Source organism: Ictidomys tridecemlineatus, chromosome 3 (assembly GCF_052094955.1).
Source record: "Ictidomys tridecemlineatus isolate mIctTri1 chromosome 3, mIctTri1.hap1, whole genome shotgun sequence".
NCBI lineage: Eukaryota > Metazoa > Chordata > Mammalia > Rodentia > Sciuridae > Ictidomys > Ictidomys tridecemlineatus.
This window is the reverse complement of record NC_135479.1, coordinates 53,062,561-53,084,752: the sequence shown is the minus strand read 5'-3', so window position 1 is coordinate 53,084,752 and position 22,192 is coordinate 53,062,561. Positions and strand designations below refer to the sequence as shown.

At 47.9% G+C, this 22,192-nt stretch overlaps 1 protein-coding gene across 1 annotated transcript in view; it reads left to right on the top strand.

The window, feature by feature from the left end:
- Nucleotides 1–11,722, top strand: part of Pik3r5 (phosphoinositide-3-kinase regulatory subunit 5) — a 74,397-nt gene extending 62,675 nt beyond the window's left edge. Inside the window, exons 6-19 of the mRNA XM_078042875.1 lie at nucleotides 1,584–1,653; nucleotides 4,482–4,656; nucleotides 5,212–5,365; nucleotides 6,107–6,190; nucleotides 6,442–7,159; nucleotides 7,274–7,436; nucleotides 7,745–7,870; nucleotides 8,276–8,404; nucleotides 8,610–8,703; nucleotides 8,850–8,926; nucleotides 9,217–9,310; nucleotides 9,391–9,473; nucleotides 10,047–10,159; nucleotides 10,293–11,722. Coding sequence (XP_077899001.1) covers nucleotides 1,584–1,653; nucleotides 4,482–4,656; nucleotides 5,212–5,365; nucleotides 6,107–6,190; nucleotides 6,442–7,159; nucleotides 7,274–7,436; nucleotides 7,745–7,870; nucleotides 8,276–8,404; nucleotides 8,610–8,703; nucleotides 8,850–8,926; nucleotides 9,217–9,310; nucleotides 9,391–9,473; nucleotides 10,047–10,159; nucleotides 10,293–10,434 — 2,222 coding nt within the window. The 3' untranslated portion in view covers nucleotides 10,435–11,722. The remainder of the gene's footprint in view (nucleotides 1–1,583; nucleotides 1,654–4,481; nucleotides 4,657–5,211; nucleotides 5,366–6,106; nucleotides 6,191–6,441; nucleotides 7,160–7,273; nucleotides 7,437–7,744; nucleotides 7,871–8,275; nucleotides 8,405–8,609; nucleotides 8,704–8,849; nucleotides 8,927–9,216; nucleotides 9,311–9,390; nucleotides 9,474–10,046; nucleotides 10,160–10,292) is intronic.
- Nucleotides 11,723–22,192: the final 10,470 nt, after the last annotated feature.

Here is a 22,192-nt window from a genome sequence, read left to right as displayed (position 1 = left end):
AATGGTAAAAGAAAAGAGAAATAAAGTTAGGAGATTTATCTTGTGCGTGTGTTTTGCAGTCAGGGAGACTGAGGCGGGGAGATATCCATTTGTCTCCAGTGTATTCTACTGGGCAGGGGGAGGTTCAAGCGGAGCTTTTTCCTGTAATGTATGTGAGCAGCCACCAGATGGTGTCCCAAATCCTGAGAGTGACAGTATGATCTCAGGGACTTAGCACCACAGATAGAACATCAACTCGGACTCATGTGCCAGTTACGTCAATTCAACATCATCTAAATGACTGACACCCAAGGCCATTCAGTCCCAAGGTAGAAGAACATGATTTGGCAATTTTCTGCCATTTACTAAACAAAAATCATGGACTTGCTGCTTATAGCTGTACCCCTGATCTTGGCTTGTGTATCAGAGGACATGTCCCTCTGGCTTCATAGTTCAACCCCAGACTCAGGTGGCCTGCTCCCCACAGGGACTTCCCTGTGACCACCTCCAACCTTTGATAAGAGGGTGGCCTGCTCCCCACAGCCCCAGCCCAGCCTCTGTTTCCCTTGGTCTGTGGGAGAGTGGGTTGTTGAAGCTTGTTACGGGTGACACAGAACTGAATAAAGAGATACTGTCCAACTGAGTCACTTGGCAGGAAAAAAAATGTTTGGTTGGTTTCTTCCCAGGGGGGTTGAAGTCACAGGAGAGGGAGAGGTGCAAGAGGCTGGAGAGAAAGGGATGTAAGCTGGGAGGACAGCGGGGCTCAGACTTCAGAGAAAGTAGCATTAGGCAAGGCAGTACTGCCCATGGGGTGTAGGAAGCCAGGCAGAGGTGTGGATGTTGGACGGTTGCTGCCTGGCTGGAACTGAGGCTGAGCAGGGGGACCAAGGGATGCCTGGGATGCATATCCACCAGGACTGTGGGTTGTGGTGATTAGTGCCGGGGATCCAGGAACACCTGGGTAGTGTGCGACTCCACAGCCTTCTGTTCCCAGGCTCCCCCTCCCAGGATGCTCTGCTTCACAATCTCTAATGTTATAGGCTGGTGGATCCCGGATGGGGCTTAGGAAGCATAGACTGTTTAGGGCCTCAGAGGCCACCCACCTAAGCTACCCCTCACGTGAGGAACTGAGACCCCCAGGTAAAATGACCTGCGCAACGTCATGTGGAAGAGTCAGGATAGAACTCAGGCTTCTGACCAGGGTTCCAGCCCTGGATCCTTTTCTTCCCTGCCAGGCTGCCCCCCTGCCTGGGGACAGGGCCTGGGCAGACTGGCTGAGAGGGGACTGGGCAGCCCTTTGGATAGAGGGGCAACCAGGGTGGAAAGCCCCCCAAAACGGGAGAGGCTCAGGGTGGATTTGGGGGGTGGAGGCTGAGGTCACAAAGGCAGGGTAAGGGAGTCACTTGTGAAGAATGACACAGAGGTAAACCCCAGGCACATGGAAGATCCAAATAGCAGCTCTCTTACCAGGGTTCTCCTGAGCCTCATCCACAGGAACTTCTGACCTGACTGACCAGTGCCTGGCTTGTTGCAAGGCATGAGGACATGATTGCTAAAGGAAGAGATCAGCCTTGAACTCTTTTTTCTTTGTTCTTGGCCCACAGGAATCTCCTACCAGAGACTGGTACGGTCCGAGCAGGGTCTGTCCATCAGGAGTCAACGAAGCTCCACTGTGTGAGTTTTCTTGGGGCAGGGGAAAACCAGAAGAGGACCTCCCACCCTTTCACCATCCTCTCTTCCCTGGCATCTGGCATCCTCTCCAACATTGCACCCTTCCCCACCCTAGTCACCAATTAACAGGCTTCAAGGGGACCAAGAACCCTCTGAAATTGCTGGTGATGTTTTGTGTATAACTTCATTTTTCTGGGAAGAGGGTCTTCTTGCAGACTCTTGAAAGGGGTCTGCATCCATCATGCCAGGTATTGGGAGCACATTACCTCATGCCTCCCTACTTTTCAGAAGAGGAAACTGGAAGTCAGAGAAGCCAAACAACTTCCCCAAGGTCATATAACTAGTGAGTGTGTGACCAGGATTTGAGCCTCAGTCTTACTCAAAGGTCTTTGCTCTTTCTACCATGTCTTTCTCCTGTTACTAAAACAGTGTTTTCCAAACTCTTTCGACCAGGATATACAATTTAAAAAATACGTTCTTCTATGATAGTCTGGCACACAGAGAGAGCTGAAACATTTTTCATGAACTGAAACTTACCCCCATTATCTAGGATGAGCTCTGTCCTATTTGGCACGATTTTATTTAAATAACAAGTTCTGTTGTGACTCCCCAAACCCATTTCATTAACCCACTCTTGGGTTCTGTCCTGTAGTTTGAAAAGAACCAGAATGGAGGTATCTGTTCTGAGGGTCTCTGGAGATCTCCAAGTTATGTGGGTTCTATCTCATTGTCATCTCATTTTGACATGCTGCAAACCCAGGGACCCTGACCTCCACCAACTCAGACATTTTAGCCGCCCCATCCCTCCCACTCCACAACCTAGGGGTTCACTTCACATTGAGCAAATACTTATTGAGGTGGCTGAAACACTTCTGGGTAAAAACGAGCAAATAAAAAAGTCTAGGGTAGATGTTGAGACAGAAAGGACATAAAAATGTCATATAGTAGCCCCCTCTTATATGCAAACGATACATTCTAAGGCATGCAATGAATGCTTGAAACTGCAGATAGTACTGAACTCTATATGTGCTGAGAACTTTCACCTTTTCAGTTAAAGGAAACATTTTGTGGTGGTTTTTGCATATCTGAATTTTCAGCATCACTAATCTTGTGCTTTGGGGCCAATATTAAGTAAAATAAGGGTTCCTTAGGCACAAGCACATGATACCATGACAATCTAAGTGATCACTGAGACAGTGACTGAGTGACTAATGGGCAGGTAGTATATGCTGTGCTGGACAAAGGAATGATTTATGTCCCAGATGGGCTGCAGCTGGACTGTCCGAGATTTCAACATGTTACTCAGAATGGTATGCAATTTAAAATTTATGAATCCCTTACTCCTGGAATTTTTCATTTGATATTTTCAGAGCATGGTTGACTGTAGGTAAACAAAACTGTAGATAATGGCAGGGGTGGGGTGGACTACTGGCAGGTGGGCTGTAGGCTGGTGGGCTGGTGAATAATCTCCTATACCTTTAAGGTACTTACTGGGCTTTGGGAACTACCTTCACATGTGTTAATCCGTTTAATCCTCATGTTAATCCTGTGAGAAAGGTGTTTTTCAGATAAGGGAACAGAGAGGTTAGTGGGAAGAGCTTAGGGTTGGGAGATGGTCTCACTTCATTAATTATAAACTGAGAATGATGAAAAGTTCTTGAACTATGAAATCATGCAGGATCTCAGTCTTGCCCTTCAAATAGTGAGGCTTAGCACATGCCCATGGTGGGGTGGTGGTGGTGGTGGGGGGGAGCACAGGAAAAAATCAAGCACTCAGCAAGGGAGATGCCATTTATGAGAGCCTGCCTCCTTTTCCTGAAAAATGGGGAAATCAAAAACTTTCTGTCCAGTTGAAGGGGACTCTGTTTTGTCTCTCTGCCCTGACCCTGGGGCTCAGCTCTGGGACAGACATCCACAAAGCCTGCAGGGAGCCCTACTTGCAGAGTTTTCCTTTTCTCTGAGTTTTAATAACTTGGAATTGTGAGAATAAGAAGAAGCTTATGATTATATTATATGACTATTACCATGGTTCAAATTTGCTCTAAGATCATGCAGTCATGGAGGGCTTGGCACGGGGGAAATGAGAAGGCCACGTGTTGACCATCAGTATCTGATGGTCTGTGAGTCTCCCTAACATTTGGGTATGTTTAAAAGTCTCCATAATAAAGAAATTTAAACACTAGCACCAAGAGGGAACCCAGATGTCCAGTGGGAAGGGAGGTGGAGGTGGCTGAGCCAATACCCACCCCTTAGCCCAATGTGAGCCTGCATGATGGCTTTGGGCTAATTTGAAAACATGTCCCCATGAGGGAAGGAATCAGATGAAGCCCTCATTGGCATCCCTTCCTATGGATAGATGCTGTCCCACTCCATGAGGAATTTCAGGCCCTACCTGCCTTAGCCAGACAGCAAGTGGCTGCCCTGCTCCCCACTCCCCCTCAAAATGGTCAATGGGCTTCAAGTCACCTGGACAAAAATACCATCCTCTTTTGAATAATATGCATCCACCTATATGTCCCATGGGGGAAAATGTTTATATAAAAAAGATAAGATTCATTTTTAAAAATTAAGTTCAGTTTGGAAAGTCTTTGAAAGCTCCAGTTGAAAGATACTCTAAAGTAGACCACAAGCCTTCCTCTTGGAAATGGGACCCTTGAGCCCTCCAGGACTCTCTCCTGGCCTCCTGCTATTGCTTGCTCAAGCCATCCTGGGCTATGAGGAGGCCCAGGCCTCTGCAGAGCTGAGCTCTGAGCTCTGCAGGGCAAGGTGTGTGGCTGTGCCTTGGCCTGTGGCACACCCCAGGTCTCACAGCTGGTCCTGTGTGTCTCCAGCACTGTGCTGTTGCTGAACCCAGTGGAGGTGCAGGCTGAGTTCCTTGCCGTGGCTGACAAGTTGAGCGCACCCGCGCACTCACCCCACAGCACCTACACCACCCTGCTCCTGCATGCCTTCCAGGCCATCTTTGGTGCCCACTGTGACCTCCCTGGCCTGCACTGCAAGCTGCAGGTATGGGCCTGGGAACCTGGGGCTCTGGTGACTTCTGGCACTTCCCCTGAGAGGCACAGCTCCCTCTCTGTTCCATCTCAGCTGCAGACTTCTGGTAAACCCTGGCCTCCCTTACTCTGAGTGACATGGCCAGACAATGACTAGATCCTGGCCAGAGTTAGGTGGCACCCTGGGTAATGGGGCTGGGTGCTGATGCCTGGTGCCTCAGAAGAAGGCACCAGGAATGGGAATGGGCTTTTGACTGAGACCTGGCTCTTAGTTCTGGCTCTGTGATCAGTCAGCTGTGCCACCCTGGACAGCCCCTTCTCCTCTCTGGGTGCAGTGATCAGTCTAAAATCCTTCCCGGTCTGCAATATCCTGCCTCTGGGCCTCTCTCTCCTGACCATTTCCTGAGAGGAGAGAGGAGGCAGGGGGAGGCCCAGCTCCCTGGCCAGCCATAGAGTGCAGACTGGTGGCGGCTGCCTTGGTCAAGACCCTAGGAACGGGGGAAAAAAATAAAAGCAGGTATCCCAGCAACTAGGCAGGAGCAAACCTCATCTCTCCTGGACTTTTCAGTCCAAGACCCTGGCAGAGCTTGAGGACATCTTCACAGAGGTTGCTGAGGCACAGGAGCAGGCATCTGAAGCTGGGAATGCAACCGAGGCTCGGAAGTGGCTCAGGACGAAGCTCCAGGCGGTGGGAGAGAAAGCTGGCTTTTCTGAGGTCTTGGGTGAGGTTCTGGGTTCAGGGGGGCTTTGTTCTCTTTCCCTATCACCTGTTCTAGCTCCCAGGGGCTGTAGGTCAGTGGGCTGATGGCTCTGCTCTACCCAACCATTCAGGGACCCAGGCTCCTCAGCTTTTTATTGCTCCACCATCCCTTAGGGCACGGATCTGCCTGCAGGTGCAGGGTTGGCTTGCTATCATGTTGGCAGCTTGTAGGAAAAAGAAAAGATCATGCCTGCTGGGGTCCTGGGGCTTGGTTGTTTTGTTAAAGGTATTGTAGAAGCTTCATGCATCACTTCCACATGTACCCTTTTACCCACCTGTGTAACATGGCCACACGTGCCCCCAAGGAGCCTGGGAAATGCCCTCTCTACAATTTTTCCAATAAGGGAGCACAGATTTGAGGGAACACTTAGCAGTTTCCATGACAATATTTCTCATACAAACCTTTGAAGATGGTTCTATTCTTTTCCCATTGGGACATGGTAAAAGGAGGCTCAGGGGCTGTGAGGTGGCCATATCCATCCAGCTAATAAAGTGCATGGATTTATACAGTGTACTTCAAAGAAGAGCCCTCTGGCTGGGAGCCAGGCATACTGGCTCTAACTTGGCCTCACTCTGTCCAGGTGTATGGCTCTGTGCCAGTCCTACCCCAACTCTGGTCTTTTCTCTAAGTCAAAGGGTCTGGGCTGGATATTCTCCAAGACCCCTTCTCAGTCCTCTTCTCCTGCCCTCACTCCTCTTACAGACACCGCAAAACCCGGGAAGCTCCACACCATCCCCATCCCTGTCGCCAGGTGCTATACCTACAGCTGGAACCAGGACAGCTTTGGTAAGGATCTGGCTGGACCCTGGGGCACCTGCCCACCACCCTGTGTGAGCTCTCTGTGGTCCTGCGTCTGTACTGCTGCCCTCTCCCTCTCCCCAGGGACCCTCAAAGACCCTAAGCAGAGCAGGGGGCAGCACTGAGTCCTAACAGGGCCCAGCCCCCCGCTTCCTGCTCCTCCCCAAACCTGCCAGAGCCTTTCCCTCAGAAGTGATTCTAGGGCCACCCACCCAGACACTGCCCTTTCTTCCCTGTAGATATCCTACAGGAAATCCTACTCAAGGAACAGGAGTTGCTGCAGCCAGGGATCCTGGGGGATGACGAAGAAGAGGAAGAAGAGGAGGAGGAGGAGGAGGAGGACTTGGAAACTGATGGACACTGTGCTGAGAGGGACTCACTGCTCTCCACGAACTCTTTGGTGTCCCATGACTCCACCTTATCTCTTGCCTCCTCTCAGGCCTCAGGGCCAGAGCTCTCCCGCCATCTGCTGACCTCCTTTGTCTCAGGCCTCTCTGATGGCATGGACAGTGGCTATGTGGAGGACAGTGAGGAGAGCTCCTCCGAGTGGCCCAAGAGGCTTGGTAGCCAGGAATGCAAGGGCCACCGCAGGCCTGGGCAAAAGTTCAACAAAATCTATAAAATCATCAAAAGCACCAGCCAGCTGGTACTGCGGAGGAACTCTCGGGGCCTAGATGGCTCGGACACAGCCCTGCCCCTGCGAAGGGCGGGGAGCCTCTGCAGCCCACTGGACAGCCCAACACTGCCCCCCTCCCGGGCACAGCGCTCACGATCCCTGCCCCAGCCCAAGCTCAGCACCCAGCTGCCCAGCTGGCTCCTGGCCCCTGCCCCATGCCACCAGCGCCGCCGCCCCTTCTTGAGTGGGGATGAGGACCCCAAGGCGTCCACACTTCGGGTTGTGGTCTTTGGCTCGGACAGGGTTTCAGGGAAAGTGGCTCGGGCATATAGTAACCTCCGGTAAGACCCATCCCAGGGCACATGGCTCTGTTCTGTGTTACTCTTAGTGGAAACCAGAAGATGAGTATCCAAGAGCCACCAAGGGCTCACTTCTCACCATCTTCTTTTCACCAGGAGGCTGGAGAACAATCGCCCGCTCCTCACACGGCTGTTCAAGCTGCAGTTCTTCTATGTGCCTGTGAAGCGAAGCCATGCAACTGGCTCGGGTGCCTGCCTAGCCCCTCCGAGCCAGATGTCTCCACTCCCCACAGACTCCCCGAGGCAGCCAAACCCACCAGTATGTCCCCAGTCCCAAGTAGGGTGGGAAAGTGGATGTGAGCAGATTCTAGGTACCTAAAGGGAGCTGGTTGGGAGTCAGTCTAAGCCATCAGTTGTGTGTCCAGGGCACTACCTTCTGCCTGACCCGCACTCCCAGGTTCCTGCCTGCACTTGGGTACATCATTTTGCCATATGACAAAGACCAAAAGTTGTCATACTTCTCCAAGAGCAAGGAAAATCTCAGCTTGGGGCTTCAGGTGTGGTTCAGGGCAAAGATAGACACAGGCCTCTTGGGTAGCGGGGAATGACTCTTGTCCTTTTCCTTAGGAGCTGGGCACACCCCCATGGGAGGACAGCACAAATGACATCTCCCACTACCTTGGTATGCTTGACCCCTGGTATGAGCGCAATGTGCTGGGCCTCATGCACCTGCCACCTGAAGTCCTGTGCCAGGTAAGTGGCCCTTGGGGTTGGGGTGGGAACCTACTGGCTATTGTCACTGAGCCTCACTTAGAAGGCTCTGGGTTTGCTTTCGGCTTCCAGGGCTTACTTTAAAAAGAGTAGGAAGCTTCCTTCCTCAACTCCTGGCTTGTCCTGGTTGGTCAGGGGCTTCCTGGAGGCCTATGTGTCAGATGAGGAGGGTGTGAGGCTGTATGGTGCTCCCCAGCCAGCCCCCTCCAGCTTCTCTCTCACCCTCTCTCTCCCACCCCCCGCCCCCCACCCCGGTTCCGTCCCCCTCTGAATCTCTCCTCTCTCTGCCTGTGTGTGTCTTTTCCTCTCTTCCTCCCACTACCTCTCTCTCTGGGTCTTTGTCTCTTCGTGCCTCTGATTTGGCTTCCCCCCCCACCCCCGCCACAGCACTCCCTGAAGGCTGAGTCCCGGCCCCTGGAGGGCTCCCCTGCCCAGCTGCCCATCCTGGCTGACATGCTGCTCTACTACTGCCGCTTCGCTGCCCGACCGGTACTGCTGCAGGTCTATCAGACGGAGGTAAGATCTGCCCTGCCCATTCCATCTCCTTACCCACACTCCCTGGCAGCCAGGGTCTGCATCGCCAGGTCCCAGACTCTATCGTGCTGGGCCCTATAGGCCCCCACCCACTCCCACCCACTGCCATCAGCTAGACTGGAGGAGCCGGGTGGGACCTCCCCGTGCAGAGGTCCACACTAATGCCCGTGCTCCTGCCCTCTCCAAGCTGACCTTCGACACTGGGGAGAAAACGACGGAGATCTTTATCCACTCCCTGGAGCTTGGTCACTCTGCGGCCACGCGAGCTATCAAGGCTTCAGGTGTGAACTGCAGGAGCCCAGCGGGGGAGGCAGGTGGGGAGGCGTGGCCTGGGGGCGGGGCTAAAATGAGGCCGCCTCCTGGGAGGCGGGGCCCTGTGGGGGCGGGGCCTTGGGAGAAGAGACAGTGAAGGCTGTGTGTGGCACAGGTCCTGGCAGCAAGCGGCTGGGCATCGATGGCGACCGGGAGGCCGTCCCTCTAACACTACAGATTGTTTACAGCAAGGTAAGACGGATGCCCTCCAGGGATCTGCTGCTGATCCTCCACCAGAGCTTCGTCCCAGAGCAGGACTTATTGGTTGCTGGGTCGGGTGGGGTAGCATGGCAGGGAGGGATTTTGAGCCTGACCTGAGCCACCCTTGACCTTCAGACTCCTGCAGCAAGCTCCCTTGGGTGCTGAGAAAAGATGTCCAGAGGAGCGAGCGGACAGCTCTCTCCTGTGGCCTCTAGAGCCTCCCAAGGCAACAGGCACAGGGTTCTGTGGGCTGAGAGGGTCTGGCTGTGCTGCATTTCCAGGGAGCCATCAGTGGAAGAAGCCGCTGGAGCAACCTGGAGAAGGTCTGCACCTCTGTCAACCTCAACAAAGCCTGCCAGAAACAGGAGGAGCTAGGTGAGAGCGGTGGGTGGGCTGGGGTGGCCTGGCAGGGAGGAGGGATTTTGAGCCTGACCTCAGCCACCCTTGACCTTCAGACTCCAGTATGGAGGCGCTGACGCTAACCCTAACAGAAGTAGTGAAAAGGCAGAACCCCAAATCCAAGAAGGGTTTTAACCAGGTAAGAGCTTCCTTCTCCCTCCAGTGTGCCCGAGTTCCTGCGTATCGGGGTGTGTGTGTGTGTGTGTGTGTGTGTGTGTGTGTGTGTGTGTGTACACATGTACACCTGTAAGTGAGAGAGAGAAAGAGTGTCTTTGGCCAGGCCTGTAGATGGGAAAGGAGAGGCAAGTGAGAGCTTTGGCTTGGGGTATGCAGAAGTATGCAATATCATAGGTGTCAGGGAAAGAAGGGTGCCCTGCGAGAGGATGTGTATATGAAAAGGTTGTGAGGTCTGGGGATCCTTGAGTCCAGGGCAGAGAGTACCCTGTTCCGGGGGCACTGGGGCTCTCACAGTATAGAGGGCAGTGCCATCTCCCCAGAGAGCACTTCTTCCAGACTCAGGAAAGAGGCCAGAGAGGAGGCAGGGGCTGATGGAGGTCTCAGGACCCCCCTCTGACCTGACTGTTGGCTCTGGAGAACTTCCATCCAAACTCCTGTCCGTTACTCCTCCAGGCCTGATGGGCAATTCTGGGGGAAGGAACTACTGACATCCTGTGGCCAAGGCTCCCGGGTCTGACCCTTGCTTCCCTTCCAGATTAGCACATCGCAGATTAAAGTGGACAAGGTACAGATCATTGGCTCCAATGGCTGCCCTTTTGCCGTGTGTCTAGACCAGGATGAGAGAAAGATCCTGCAGAGTGTGGTCAGGTAGGAAATGGTGGAGAAGCTCAGCTGTAGTAAAACGGGGTCCCGGAAAGGGGATTGGTTTCTCTTCTACCCAGGAGGCCTGGAAAGACCTGGAGAGATCTCAACCTGCACTTACCCCTGCCCTGCTCCCCAGGTGTGAGGTGTCACCATGCTACAAGCCAGAGAAGAGAGGCCTGCCACCCCAGAAATCCCCTGACCTGCTGGCCCAGCCCACACCCGACCTCTGCTCCCTCCTCTGCCTGCCCATCATGACTTTCAGTGGAGCTCTGCCCTAGTGTGACCGCGGCACCAGGCTGAACAGAAAGCGGAGGCAACTCCTATGGACTCCTCTTCCCAGAAGTTACTCCTGTAGAGAACTGAGTGGCCCTGTGCCAGGGACCTGCAGTGGGCCTAAGGTGTGGTGGTAGAAGGTCTCTGGGGTCTCAGGAAGGAGCCTGGACACTTAGCCTCTCAGATTCCTCACAGCAGAGGGAGAGGGATGGGTGAGTGGACTTCCAATGGGTGATCTGATTCTCTAGCACTCCAGAGGATCCTCTATTTAGGGCTCCTCTCCTAACCCTTGGCTGGGCCCACCCTTGCTTTGTCAAAGACCCAGGGAGTCCTGTGTCTGGAGTCCCATCCTCTCTACTCTGGAGCACAGGTGGGAGAAATGTAGATGAGACTTTTCTGGACTTGACCTTCAGTCCTGTTTCCCCCTCACCCCTCACCCCAGAAACATGTGCACATTCACACACACCTTTCTCTAGTTAAGTTCCTCAGACTCTCTGAAAAAACAGCACTACTATTTGACCTGTCTGCTTCCAGGACCTAGGACAGAGGCTCTCTTGAACCCCTTTCTGGATGTGAGATCCTGGGGAGACAAGACAAGCTTAAATTGAGTAGTGGTTCAGTTACCTTCTAGCTAAAGGACCAAAGGAAGTGAATAACTTCTTTTGAGTTTCATTTCCTTGGCACTAAATGGGAGGGGAAATTAAACTTCTGGAAAGGGTTTGAAAAAAAAAAGAGAAGAAAAAAAAAAAAGAGTTGTCCACAAACCACCTAGCCCAGTGCCTCGCTGTGGTAGGTGCTCAGCAAAGATTGGAGACTTCCCCTCTCAATGATGATTCCCCTGTCCTTGGTCATTGGCATGCGCACGCTGCCTCTGGGATGCTCCTTGTTCAATCCATCCCCGTTCGTGATGAGGCAGAACTCCTTACCGCCCCAGAGAGGGAGTAAGGAGTGAGCCGTTGTACCTTCCAAAGAAGGAATTGCCTTTGTCAGCTTCAGAGGAGGGCTTCTCAGGTGCTGTACCCTTCACCCCCTTCTCTATCAGGTAATCCCAGTGCTCCCCCCCGACTCCATCATGCTCCATGGACTGATACACATTTTGTGCATCCTCACCAGTTCACTAGAAATGTGGGCAAGATCTCAGAGGGGTAGAAGATGGAAGACAGGCATCATGTGCTTACAGCCTGACTCAGGGGGACCTGGAACTCATACATAAGCAATCAGCAAAATGACAAGGTCAAGAACTAATATACGGTGTTTAATATTATTGTTAAATAAAACTCAATTTGTTTCATATTTAACGACCTACTGTTTTTTTGCTACATGACAGTTCACTGCTAGTTAAGACAGTCTACCTAAATCATTTCATACGTAGAAGTAAGATTCTTGGAGAATTGCTTTGATTATCTTTTTGTAATTTTTTCACTGTGTAAAAAAAAATACATCTGTGTTACAATTTCCCCGGCACCGTCCTATTTACGCCTCATCATACACCTTGACACACAAAACAACAACAATAACCAAAAAAAAAAAAAAACAAAACTGCACAAAACAAACAAAATTGCTATATCTTAAGGCTCAACATTTCCTATGCCACTTCACTTGGGAAATATAAGCCCATCTATCCAGATGCTCCCTGTCTCTCAAGCCTCAGGGAGTGACTGGGCCTAAGGTGATCCTTGCTGGTGGATGGACCATGGACCCACCGTGCAACTAACTGAGAGAAAGGAGAGAGTTCAATATTGACCCTCCAGATCTGGGTATGCTTTTACACTTGGACCACAGGGAGGGAAAGAAGAGGAGGTGTTGGAATAGTGGAGGACACTTGTGACTTGGGAAAGATAGGTAAGCACCAGATTCCCAAATCAACTACTTGGAATGGAGAGAGAAGGATCTGTGAGATGCTTCTGATCTGCATCAGTTGGCTATTACCATAAGGAAGCACACCTCCAATTCAGTGGATTAAAACTATGAGCATTGGGTTTAGGGTGACTTGGTTCCAAGCTGCAGTTGGGGTACAGATCTGCTCTCTGGTTCTCTCAGGCACCTTGGATCAGCATGCTAGACCAAGAGGGGCAGGCAGAGACATGTGATGTTCCAAAGTCTGAGGCTGCATGGCTTTTGTCAGTATTTAAGAGGCCAAAGTTGATGAAGCTTATCAACCCACAGATTTGATAAGCTCATTAAATCTCACACAAGACCAAATGAAATCACATGAGAAGGGCACTTCTCTGATATTCTTTTTCAAGCCGCATAATCTCAGTTGAGTCGAGAAAAACATCAGACAAACATTGATGGTGGGATATTCGACAGGATGGTGTGGCCACTATTTTTCTAGACTGTCAGTGTCATGAAAAATTAAGAAAGGCTGAGAAAATTGTAAATCCAAGGAAACTATGTAAACCTTAAAACCAATGCAGTATCGAACCCTGGATTGGATCTTGAGACAGGAAGGATATTAATGGGAAAATCCTAAAATCCCAAGAAAGTCTACAGTTCAGTTTTGGAAACACAGACACACATAAGCTCCTCATTGTTGAACTAAGGGGAAGGAAAAAATAATGAGAAAATCTTAGAAACTTCTAGAGAGGAATAAAGTATCAACCACTAATCTAAGGGGTCCTTTCTCAACAGAAACAATGGAATCCAGATGACAATGAAATAACATCTAAAGTGCTGAAAACAACCGACAACCTAGAATTCTGAACCCAGAAGTGTCTTAAAGTTGCTTTTTAAATTATACACTGCCCTCAAGAGGTAGCCTTTAAATATAAAATCACAAGAAGGTTGAAAACAAAAGAACAGACAGGATAACACCTTGAAAATCTGACTGATAAAGTTAGTATTGTTACATTAATATCATACAAATACCTAAGGCAAGAAGCGTTAAAAAAAAAAAAAGGTAAAGAGGGGCACTGCATAAAGATCTAGAAGTCAGCTGGGCATGGTGGTGCACACCTGCAATCTAAGCAGCTCAGGAGGCTGGGGCAGGAGGATCACAAGTTCAAAGCCAGCCTCAGCAACTTAGCAAAGCCCTGAACAACTTAGCAAGACCCTGTCTCTAAATAAAAAAATGAATAAAATGGGCTGGGGATATGGTTCAGTGGCTCAATCCATGATACACCCCTCCACCTAAAAAAAAAAAAAAGGGAAAAAAAGATCAAGAAGTCAGTCTAGCAAAAAGATTTCAGAATTATAAATTTGTATGCACCCACCCAATAACATAACTTTAAACTATATAAGGCAAAAATTGACTATATTAAAAGTCTTCACAACCATTGTGAAGAACTTTACCCTACTTTTTAATAGCTGATAAAACAAATAGACAAAAATATTAGCAGAGATACAGAAGATCTGACAACACAACAAATCTGACCACATTGAAATAGATAGAACTCTGTGCCCGACAATAGAAGTCACATTGTTTTCAAGTACAAGTAGAATGTCAAATTTCCAATGATTAAAATCAAAGAGATTACATTGTGACTACACTGAAATTAAACCACCGATAATAAAAGTATTACAAAAAAATCCCAAATACCTTAGAGCTATATTTCTAAATAATTTATGAGTCAAGAAAAAGAGAAACTAGAAAATATTTTAACAGGTTGTTAATGAAGATATGATATTGAGATTAATGAATTGCTTAAGCAATGCTTAGAGGAAATTTATTGCCATAGTAGTATGTCTTATCGAATAGTAAAGGCTACAAATCGATTACTTACATCTCAGAAAGTTAGGAAAAGAACAGTGAATCAATATTTATTTTTATTTATTTATTTATTTTTAAAGACAGGGTTTCACTGAGTTGCTTAGCACCTCGATGTTGCTGAGGCTGGCTTTGAACTCGTGACCCTCCTACCTCAGCCTCCAGAGCCACTGGAATTAGAGATGTGCGCCACTGTGCTCGAAAAGTGGATCAATGTTAAAGAAACTGAAAAGAAGTATAACAGCAGAAATAATTGAATTAGGAAATTAACATACTAATTGATAAAACCCCGGAGAGACTGATGAGAGAGAGAGAGAAAGAGAAAAGATTACCAATATAATGAATAAAAAAGACAACATATCTACAAATCTTATAGATATTAAAGAGAAAAAAGGTTCAGAGTGTCCTATAGCTCAGTAAACTTGCTGAGCGTGATCAAGGCCCTAGGTTCAGTCTCCAGAACTAGAAAAGGGAGGGAGGGAGGGAAGGGGGGAGAGAGAGAGAGAGAGAGAGAGAGAGAGAGAGAGAGAGAGAGAGAGAGAGAGAATTTAACAATTACACAATTAAATTAGGCAATTGTATAAAATGGAGAAAGGGATCAAAATACAATTTTCCAATCTGACAGAAGAAGTGAAAATTCTGAGTAATTCTTATCCTATTTCCTCTATAAGTAAGATATTTTCCCCCTTTGCTTTATTTCAGGTTTTTCTCTTTGTCTTTAATTTTCTACAGTGACAATATGATATGTGCATACATAGAATTTTTTTTTCCTCTCTCATGAGATGGTTTCTCACTGTTGTCCAGGCTGGCTTTGAACTCCTGGGCTCAAGGACTCCTCCTCCCTCTCAGCCTTCTTGGGACTCTAGGAAAACAGCACTATTACCCAGTTATTATTTCTCTGTTTTGTTTTGTCATTTATCCCACTTGGTGTTCTCCAAGATTTCTGGTTCAACGGTTTGGGATCCATCAATAATTGGGGGGTATTCTTAGTTATTATCATTTTAAATATTTCTTCTCTTTTAAATACTTTTTGTAGTTATCTCACAGTTTCTTGGACATTCTGATGCAGGAGCTGGCAACTTGTGCCCGGTGACAACAGGAATGAAAACCAGGTCAGGGGATAGGAACACACAGTCAGAGTTTTAATTGGGCAAGTTAACCTCAAGGAGAGGGGAGAGAACAGTGAGAGAGAGATCAGGCTGGCTCTGTGCACAACGAAAAGACCTAGTTTTGATTCAGGTGGAAGGCTTTTAGGAGTAGGCTGGGGTTTAGGAATTTTAACTGGCTTTAGGTACAACTCAAAGGTGTTTTTGGTTTTTGTTGAGGTGTGAGCACTTCTACTCCAAGGGAGGGGCCATCTAGTGGGTCTGGAGCCAAACGGTCCATCTCTCCTGCTGACACATCTGGGTAAGCATCTTTATCCTGGGATAAGGATGAATTGCTGCAGCTGCTAGAAGATCACATAGTGGGAGCAGAACAGAAGAAAACACAAATCACGCGAGGATCAGGTTTAGGGCTCGGGAAATTTTTCTTTAGATTTTTGTGGTAATCTCCCGATAATTCCATTACCTTTCTAGTTTATCCTCAGTGGTGATGTGAAGGCAAAGGCATCCTGATTTTAGAGCTGCACCTGGGGTTTTTGAGGTTGATATGATTGTTGGTGAGAGTGAGGGCACAGTCAAGAAACTATATCATACTTTTTAATGGGTAACAGTTAAGGGTTGTAAAATAGGGGGGGAAATCTCCTAATATAATTTTAATGGCCAACAGGCTATGAGTTAGATCTGGGGATTGCATTTGCCCTTTTGGTGGGGAGTGGGTTGGGGGGAAGCACACTACCTCCATTCTGCTTCATTCTTTTGCATTTCAGTTTGGGAAGTTTTTATTGACATTTCTTCAAGGTCACTGATTCTTGTTGTACAAACCGATTAGCCCTTCAAAGGTGTTCTTCATTTCTGTTACCATGTTTTTTCTTAAAACATATGTTTGTAGTTGTAGATGGACATATATCTTTATTTTATTTATTTATTTATTTTTTTAATGTGGTGCTGAGGATCGAATCCAGTGCCTTACACGTGCTAGGCAAGCGCTCTACCACTGAGCCTCAGCCCCAGCCCCCTGTTACCCCGTTTTTTGATTGCTAGCATTTCCTGTGGATTCTTTCTTGGAGTTTCCACCTCTGCTTATATTATTGCATATGGTTTTTGCATGTTGCCCACTTTTTCCACGAAAGCCCTTCGCAAATTAATTTCATTGTTTTAGGTTCCCAGTCAGATAATTCCAAGAACCCTGCCATTTCTGAGTCTGGTTCTGATACTGGTTTTGTCCCTTCAAACTTTTTTGTTTTATTTTGTTTTGTTTTTCTGTCTTTGAGTATGCCTTGTGGGTTTTCTTGTTGTTGTTGAAAGCCAACATGATGTACTGATTAAAAGGAAATGGGTCTTTAGCATCAGATTTTATGTCAATCTGTCTAGGGGTTAGGCTGTGTTTGCTGTTTGGTGTGTCTATAGGTGTCAGGAGTTAAAATTTCTTCTGTACGCTGTGTTTTTTTTGGCTCCTGTTGTACAAGAGCCCCACTCATGTGGTGGTAAGTGTGGATGAAGTGTTCTATAGTCCTGGGATTAGGTTTCCATCTTTGATGGGCCCATGCCTCTGCTGCTTCTGTCCCCTTAGGACAAACAGGACAATTAGGGAAGGTAGTGTTGATATTGCCCTACAAAAAGGCTAGAGTGGAGTGGATATGAATATTTCCCTTCCCCCAGGTCAGTTAGGCTCTGGTAGAAGTTTCTCACAGGGGCAGGCTTTGTGAAGAGGTAGAGGGTGCTCTCAGCATATTCCAAAATGGCTGCTTCCCCTTCCTTATGCTAGAAGCAGAAGGGAATTTTTCTGTTCTTCACTAGAAGAACCTGGGAGAGCCCCTAGAGGTAAACCTCACAAATGTGTGAGATCCTCAACACACCACCACGCTTAGCTTGTATCTAATTTTTGAAGCAAAGGTTTGTCCTGTGACCTCAGTTTTTTTTGTTGAATTTAAGAAGAGTTGTCACCATGCCTGTGACAGCCTGTAATCCCAGTGGTTTGGGAGGCTGAGGCAGGAGGATCAGGAGTTCAAAGCCAGCCTCAGCCAACGGTGAGGTGCTGAGCAACTCAGTGAGACCCTGTCTCTAAATAAAATACAAAATAGGGCTGGGGATGTGGCTCTGTGGTTGAGTGCCCCTGAGTTCAATCTCCTGTACCCTGCCCCCCGCCCTAAAAAAATGAAGAATTGTCAACTTTCAGTTGATCAGCTTTTTTGTTAAGATAGGAAAATGAGAGCTACCAAGCTCCTCACGGGGGCTATAAAGCTGTTCCCACTGAGCTGAAGTGACCCCAGGGGTCTGTAGCAACCAGTTCTTGAGATCTGGCAGGAAGGATTTCCAGCCATCTACAAAGACAGCAGGCGGGGCGGCGGGGGTGGGGGGAGGTTAGCAATAATGAGGACAAGGACATACAGCTTAGGCACTGAGTGGACCATCTCTGGAGAGAATGGCGTCAATCTTACAGAGTCTGGGTTTCTAAGTCCCTTTTGAAGCCTGGTTTTGAGTCCCTGTGTTCTTGCCTTGGTTTCTCATACCCCCTTAGGTGGCCTATTACCCTTGGTATAGCTAGCCCTCAGCAAGTTTTCTTTTCAAAGGTCATGATGACCTGGTCACAAAGGATGGCTATGACATGGTTTCAGTGATGACCTGGTCATGGGGGGGGCAGGTCGGGATGTCGGGATGACCTGGTCACAAGAGATGGTTGCAACATGGTCTTGTGCTGATAGTTTCCTTAAGTGGTTGCAACTATGGTTGGGGGAGGGTCTGACATACCAGTTCCCATTTCCTGGATGCTGATCTGCTTTGATAATTTTTTTTTTCATCCCCAGTCAGTCCTGTGACTTATGGGCTCTCTTTGATGTGTATGTCTGATGTCCTCCCTGCAAAGTTACTGCCCTTCCTTGTCCTCCCCTACACACCTGCTCATGGCTGACTATTCACCTGTCACAAGCAGGAATGGAAACCCGAAGTCAAGCCATTATTAATTTAAAAAAAAAAAAAACAACTCACAAAGATAACCACAGGCCAAGTGGATTCTCCAGTAACTTCTTTCAAACACTTAGAGAAAAAAATGACTCTACTCTCATATAACATCTTTCAGAGAATAGCAAATGGTGAAGTACTTTCCAGCTTCTTTTTGAGGCCAACATAACCTTCATATTAAAACACAATAAGCTGGTTTCTGGGTTATTAATCAAGTTCCCTCATAAACTTAGATCCAAAAGTCTTTAATAACTTAAAAAAAAACGAATAAAAAACCAAAAGCAAACAAAACAAACAACGTCTTTAACATACCAGTGGAGAGTGAAATTGGCCAAATTACATGGTTATACTGTGTGCATGTTAAGAATATGTAATAACAAATCCTATCGTTGTGTACAACTATAATACACCAATAAAAAATGTGGAAAAAAGTTGGCATATCCAGCAACTATATGTATACAGGATAGATATATCAAAATCAAATAAGATTTATCCTAGGTAAAATAAGGATAGTTTAATAATAAAAAATTAATTATCTTTTGGGCATGATGGAATGAGGATGTAGAAAAAGCCTCTTTATAAAAATCAAGACAGAATTTTGTGTGTGAAAAGTTAAAATCAATAAAGGACTAAAGTGATATGCTAAAATATTATTTATCAAAAAGAAGGTGGTAAAAGAAGAACAGAATAACAAAAAAAAATGGTATGAGACAGAGACAAATAGAAAACCAATAGCAAAATAACAGATGTAAATCTGACCATAACTTCATTAAATGTGAATGGATTAAACACTTCACAAGCAGAGATTCTCAGGCTAGATACAAAAGCAAAACCCAACCTTATGCTATATACAAAAGACATAGTTTAGATTCAAAGGCACAAAAAGATTAAACAAGAAAGGGATGGAAAACATGGCCAACAGTAACAGAATGGTTGTTTTAATCATTTCTCCTCTAAACTTTGAATTATCTCACACATGAGCTTTTGGAGAACACCTCACATCCAAACATAACATCCAGAGTGCAATTCAAAATTATTCAATATGCAAATGAAATGTGGCATATTTTCAAAGAAAAAGATCATCAGCAAAGGCCCAAACCAAGATATTGGAATGATCCAGATATTGGAATTATCAAAGACTTTGTTATGATACACATAATGAAGTAAAAAAAAATAGAATGATTGGCTTCATTAGTGGCTCCCAAACATGACTGCACATTAAGATTTTTTTAATATTTATTTTTTTAGTTGTAACTGGACACAATATCTTTATTTTATTTATTTATTTTTATGTGGTGCTGAGGATCAAACCCAGGGCCTGGCACATGTTAGGTGAGCGCTCTACCGCTGAGCCACAACCCCAGCCCCTGCACATTAAGATGATTTAAGAATCATTTGTAAAATACCAATGTCTGCACCCCAATCCAAAGTAATCAAAATATCTGGGAAATGGAGGCTGAGTGCCCATATAGTTTAAAAGTCCCCCAGATAATTCTGATGGATGCCGAAGGCAGAGAAGCAATACTTTGGTTATTATCACCCCCACTAGGAAGACAGATTCCTTTGGACAGGCTTCAACATAAATCATTGGCTATCCTGTAGATGGGTACCTGTAGGTCTGATGCCCACTCTGAGTAGTCACCATGATCTAGGACCAATCCATGAACCAAAGTGTCACAGATTAAAAGGAGTCAGAGCCAGATGTCTCATCTAGTCCATGACTCTTGTCAACCTGAGTCATTGAGTACTGAAGAAAAGGGTTAGGGGCTTGGGCGTCTGTGACGAGAGTCCCAGTTGTGTCCTGCTGTAGGCAGGTGAAGGAGGGTTGTGCTCCCACTTCCTCACCTTGTTCTCCAAGCTAGACCTCCTCCACATGGCTGCTTCACCACGGACTACAGAGAACTGGCAATGACCTTGAAGACTCTCACTTTGCACCACTCCATGCAGTTATTCCTGACCCAGGGCCACAACCTTCTAGCCTTGCCATCCCTAACAGGAGCATTTACCCTCTGACTTTGGGACATGGAGAAGTCTCCCATTGCCAGGTTTCTGCTTCCTACAAGGTTGGGTAGGCTTTAGTGATGGGAGCAAAATCCAGCTGTGCGCTGAGGGTCTCGGGGTTAGGGCTGTCAAAGTGGTGTTGTCCCTCCCCCTCCCCCACTCCACCTCTGTGATTCCCTACTGCACCTGGAGGGATCCCTGTGGCCTTCCACTCCCTCTGCTCCCTTGGCCAGTAGAGGTGCTCTCTCGCCCCAGCCCTCTGATGGTAGGGAGGCCTGGCAGGAGCAGAAACTACCATCGCTTTGTGCAACTCTGGCCACCTCACACAAGCTTCATTTCCTCACCTGCGAAGGGGATGCAGTGTCTATTTTTAGGGGACGGTAGGTCTTAGGAGAGGAAGTTATGTAAATGGGGATGGTGCTTTCTAGACTGTTATCCAGGAAACGGCTTGGCCCCAGGAGATCCCTGGAAGCAGAGAGTCAAAGGGCCTTGGCCAGCTGAGCAGGGACCTTGAGGCCTTCCTGGAAAGGAGGCTTCTCTAAACACAATGGCTCCTCCACTTGTTTGTCCTCTGGCAGCTTGGTGCTTCCTGCAGGGGCCTGAAGGGAGTAGTCCACCACCATCCTGGGATCTCCCCCAGAGATCCAAGTTAGGGTCCTTTCTGCCTCCCAGGTAAAGTGCCCTCCGCAGCCCCTGGGGCAGGAAAGCCTACAGCCCCCTCCATCTGCTTAAAGTCAGGCTAGAAAGAAGGTTCCAGTCCCTGCAGCCACTCACAGGAGATGCATCTGGACCCAGCCTGCCTGGAGCAGCTGGGGAGGGGGGCTTCAGATTCCCCTCCCCTATTGTCACAGTCACCACCCACACCAGCACTGGGAGGTGGTCTCTTCCCTGGGGGAGAATAGACTACCCCCCTTTCCCCATCTTTCTGAATCCCTCTTTTCCCCCCAATCCTACCTGAAAGGTTGGGGTAAAGGACGCTGCTGCTGTCCCTGGAATAAGGTGCCTTCTGCTTCATTCTGGGGGAAAACAAGCAGGTGGCTGACTGTGTCCCCCAAATGTTCATTATTTCTCTCTGTCCCCTGCGGCAGGTACACTTGCATCTTGGCTCAGATCAGCGCCTCTGAGCCTCTGCACCTCTGAGTGTGTGTCCTGTGTAAAGTAGCTGTGGACATAGCCGCCATGTGTGTGCACCTCCTGCGGGATCTCCAGAAATTTAGAGCCGCAAGTCCCAACCTTTCGGTTACTGGAACCTGGACAGGGACTTGCCAGAGAATGTCCACCCAGAGCCAGGAGGAATGGCTTCCCAGGCTTATTATCGCCATGCTTATGTTAATGGGCTTGTGCCTCCCAGACTCCCTCCTACAGAGGTCAGCACTATTAAATAGGGGAGCTGTTAGAAAAATCAAAATGCCAAGAAATCAATCTCGTGCTCCAAAGTAGGTGGTCAAGGCAAACTTTCACTTCTGCCAGAAGAGCATGCTACAGTACCTAGCCAGCGAGCCTGAGCCGGCAGTCCACCTGCTTTTATTCCTAAGGCATCGCTGCCCATTGCTTTGATTGGAGGGCTCAGGGGTACAATCTCTGCGATTGGCTCATTTTAAAATTAGGGCGGGAAAGCCAGGCGCACCAGCGCATGCCTGCAATTCCAGCAGTTTGGGAGGCCAAAACAGGAGGATCGAGAGTTCAAAGCCAGCTTCAGAAAAGTTGAGGCGCTAAGCAACTCAGTGAGACCCTGTCTCTAAATAAAATACAAAATAGGGCTGGGGATGTGGCTCTGTGGTTGAGTGCCCCTGAGTTCAATTCCCAGTACATCCCTTGCCACCCCCCCCCCCAAAAATTAAAATGGCTACAATTCGATCCAATGAAGGTTGAATTCTATGTTCTGAAGATGAACCACCCAGACATTCTCTTTCTCACAAAACTGAGCAGCAAAGAAGTTGAGTAACTTACCCAAGATCACAGACAGTAAAAAGGAGAAGCCAGAACTCAAGCCCA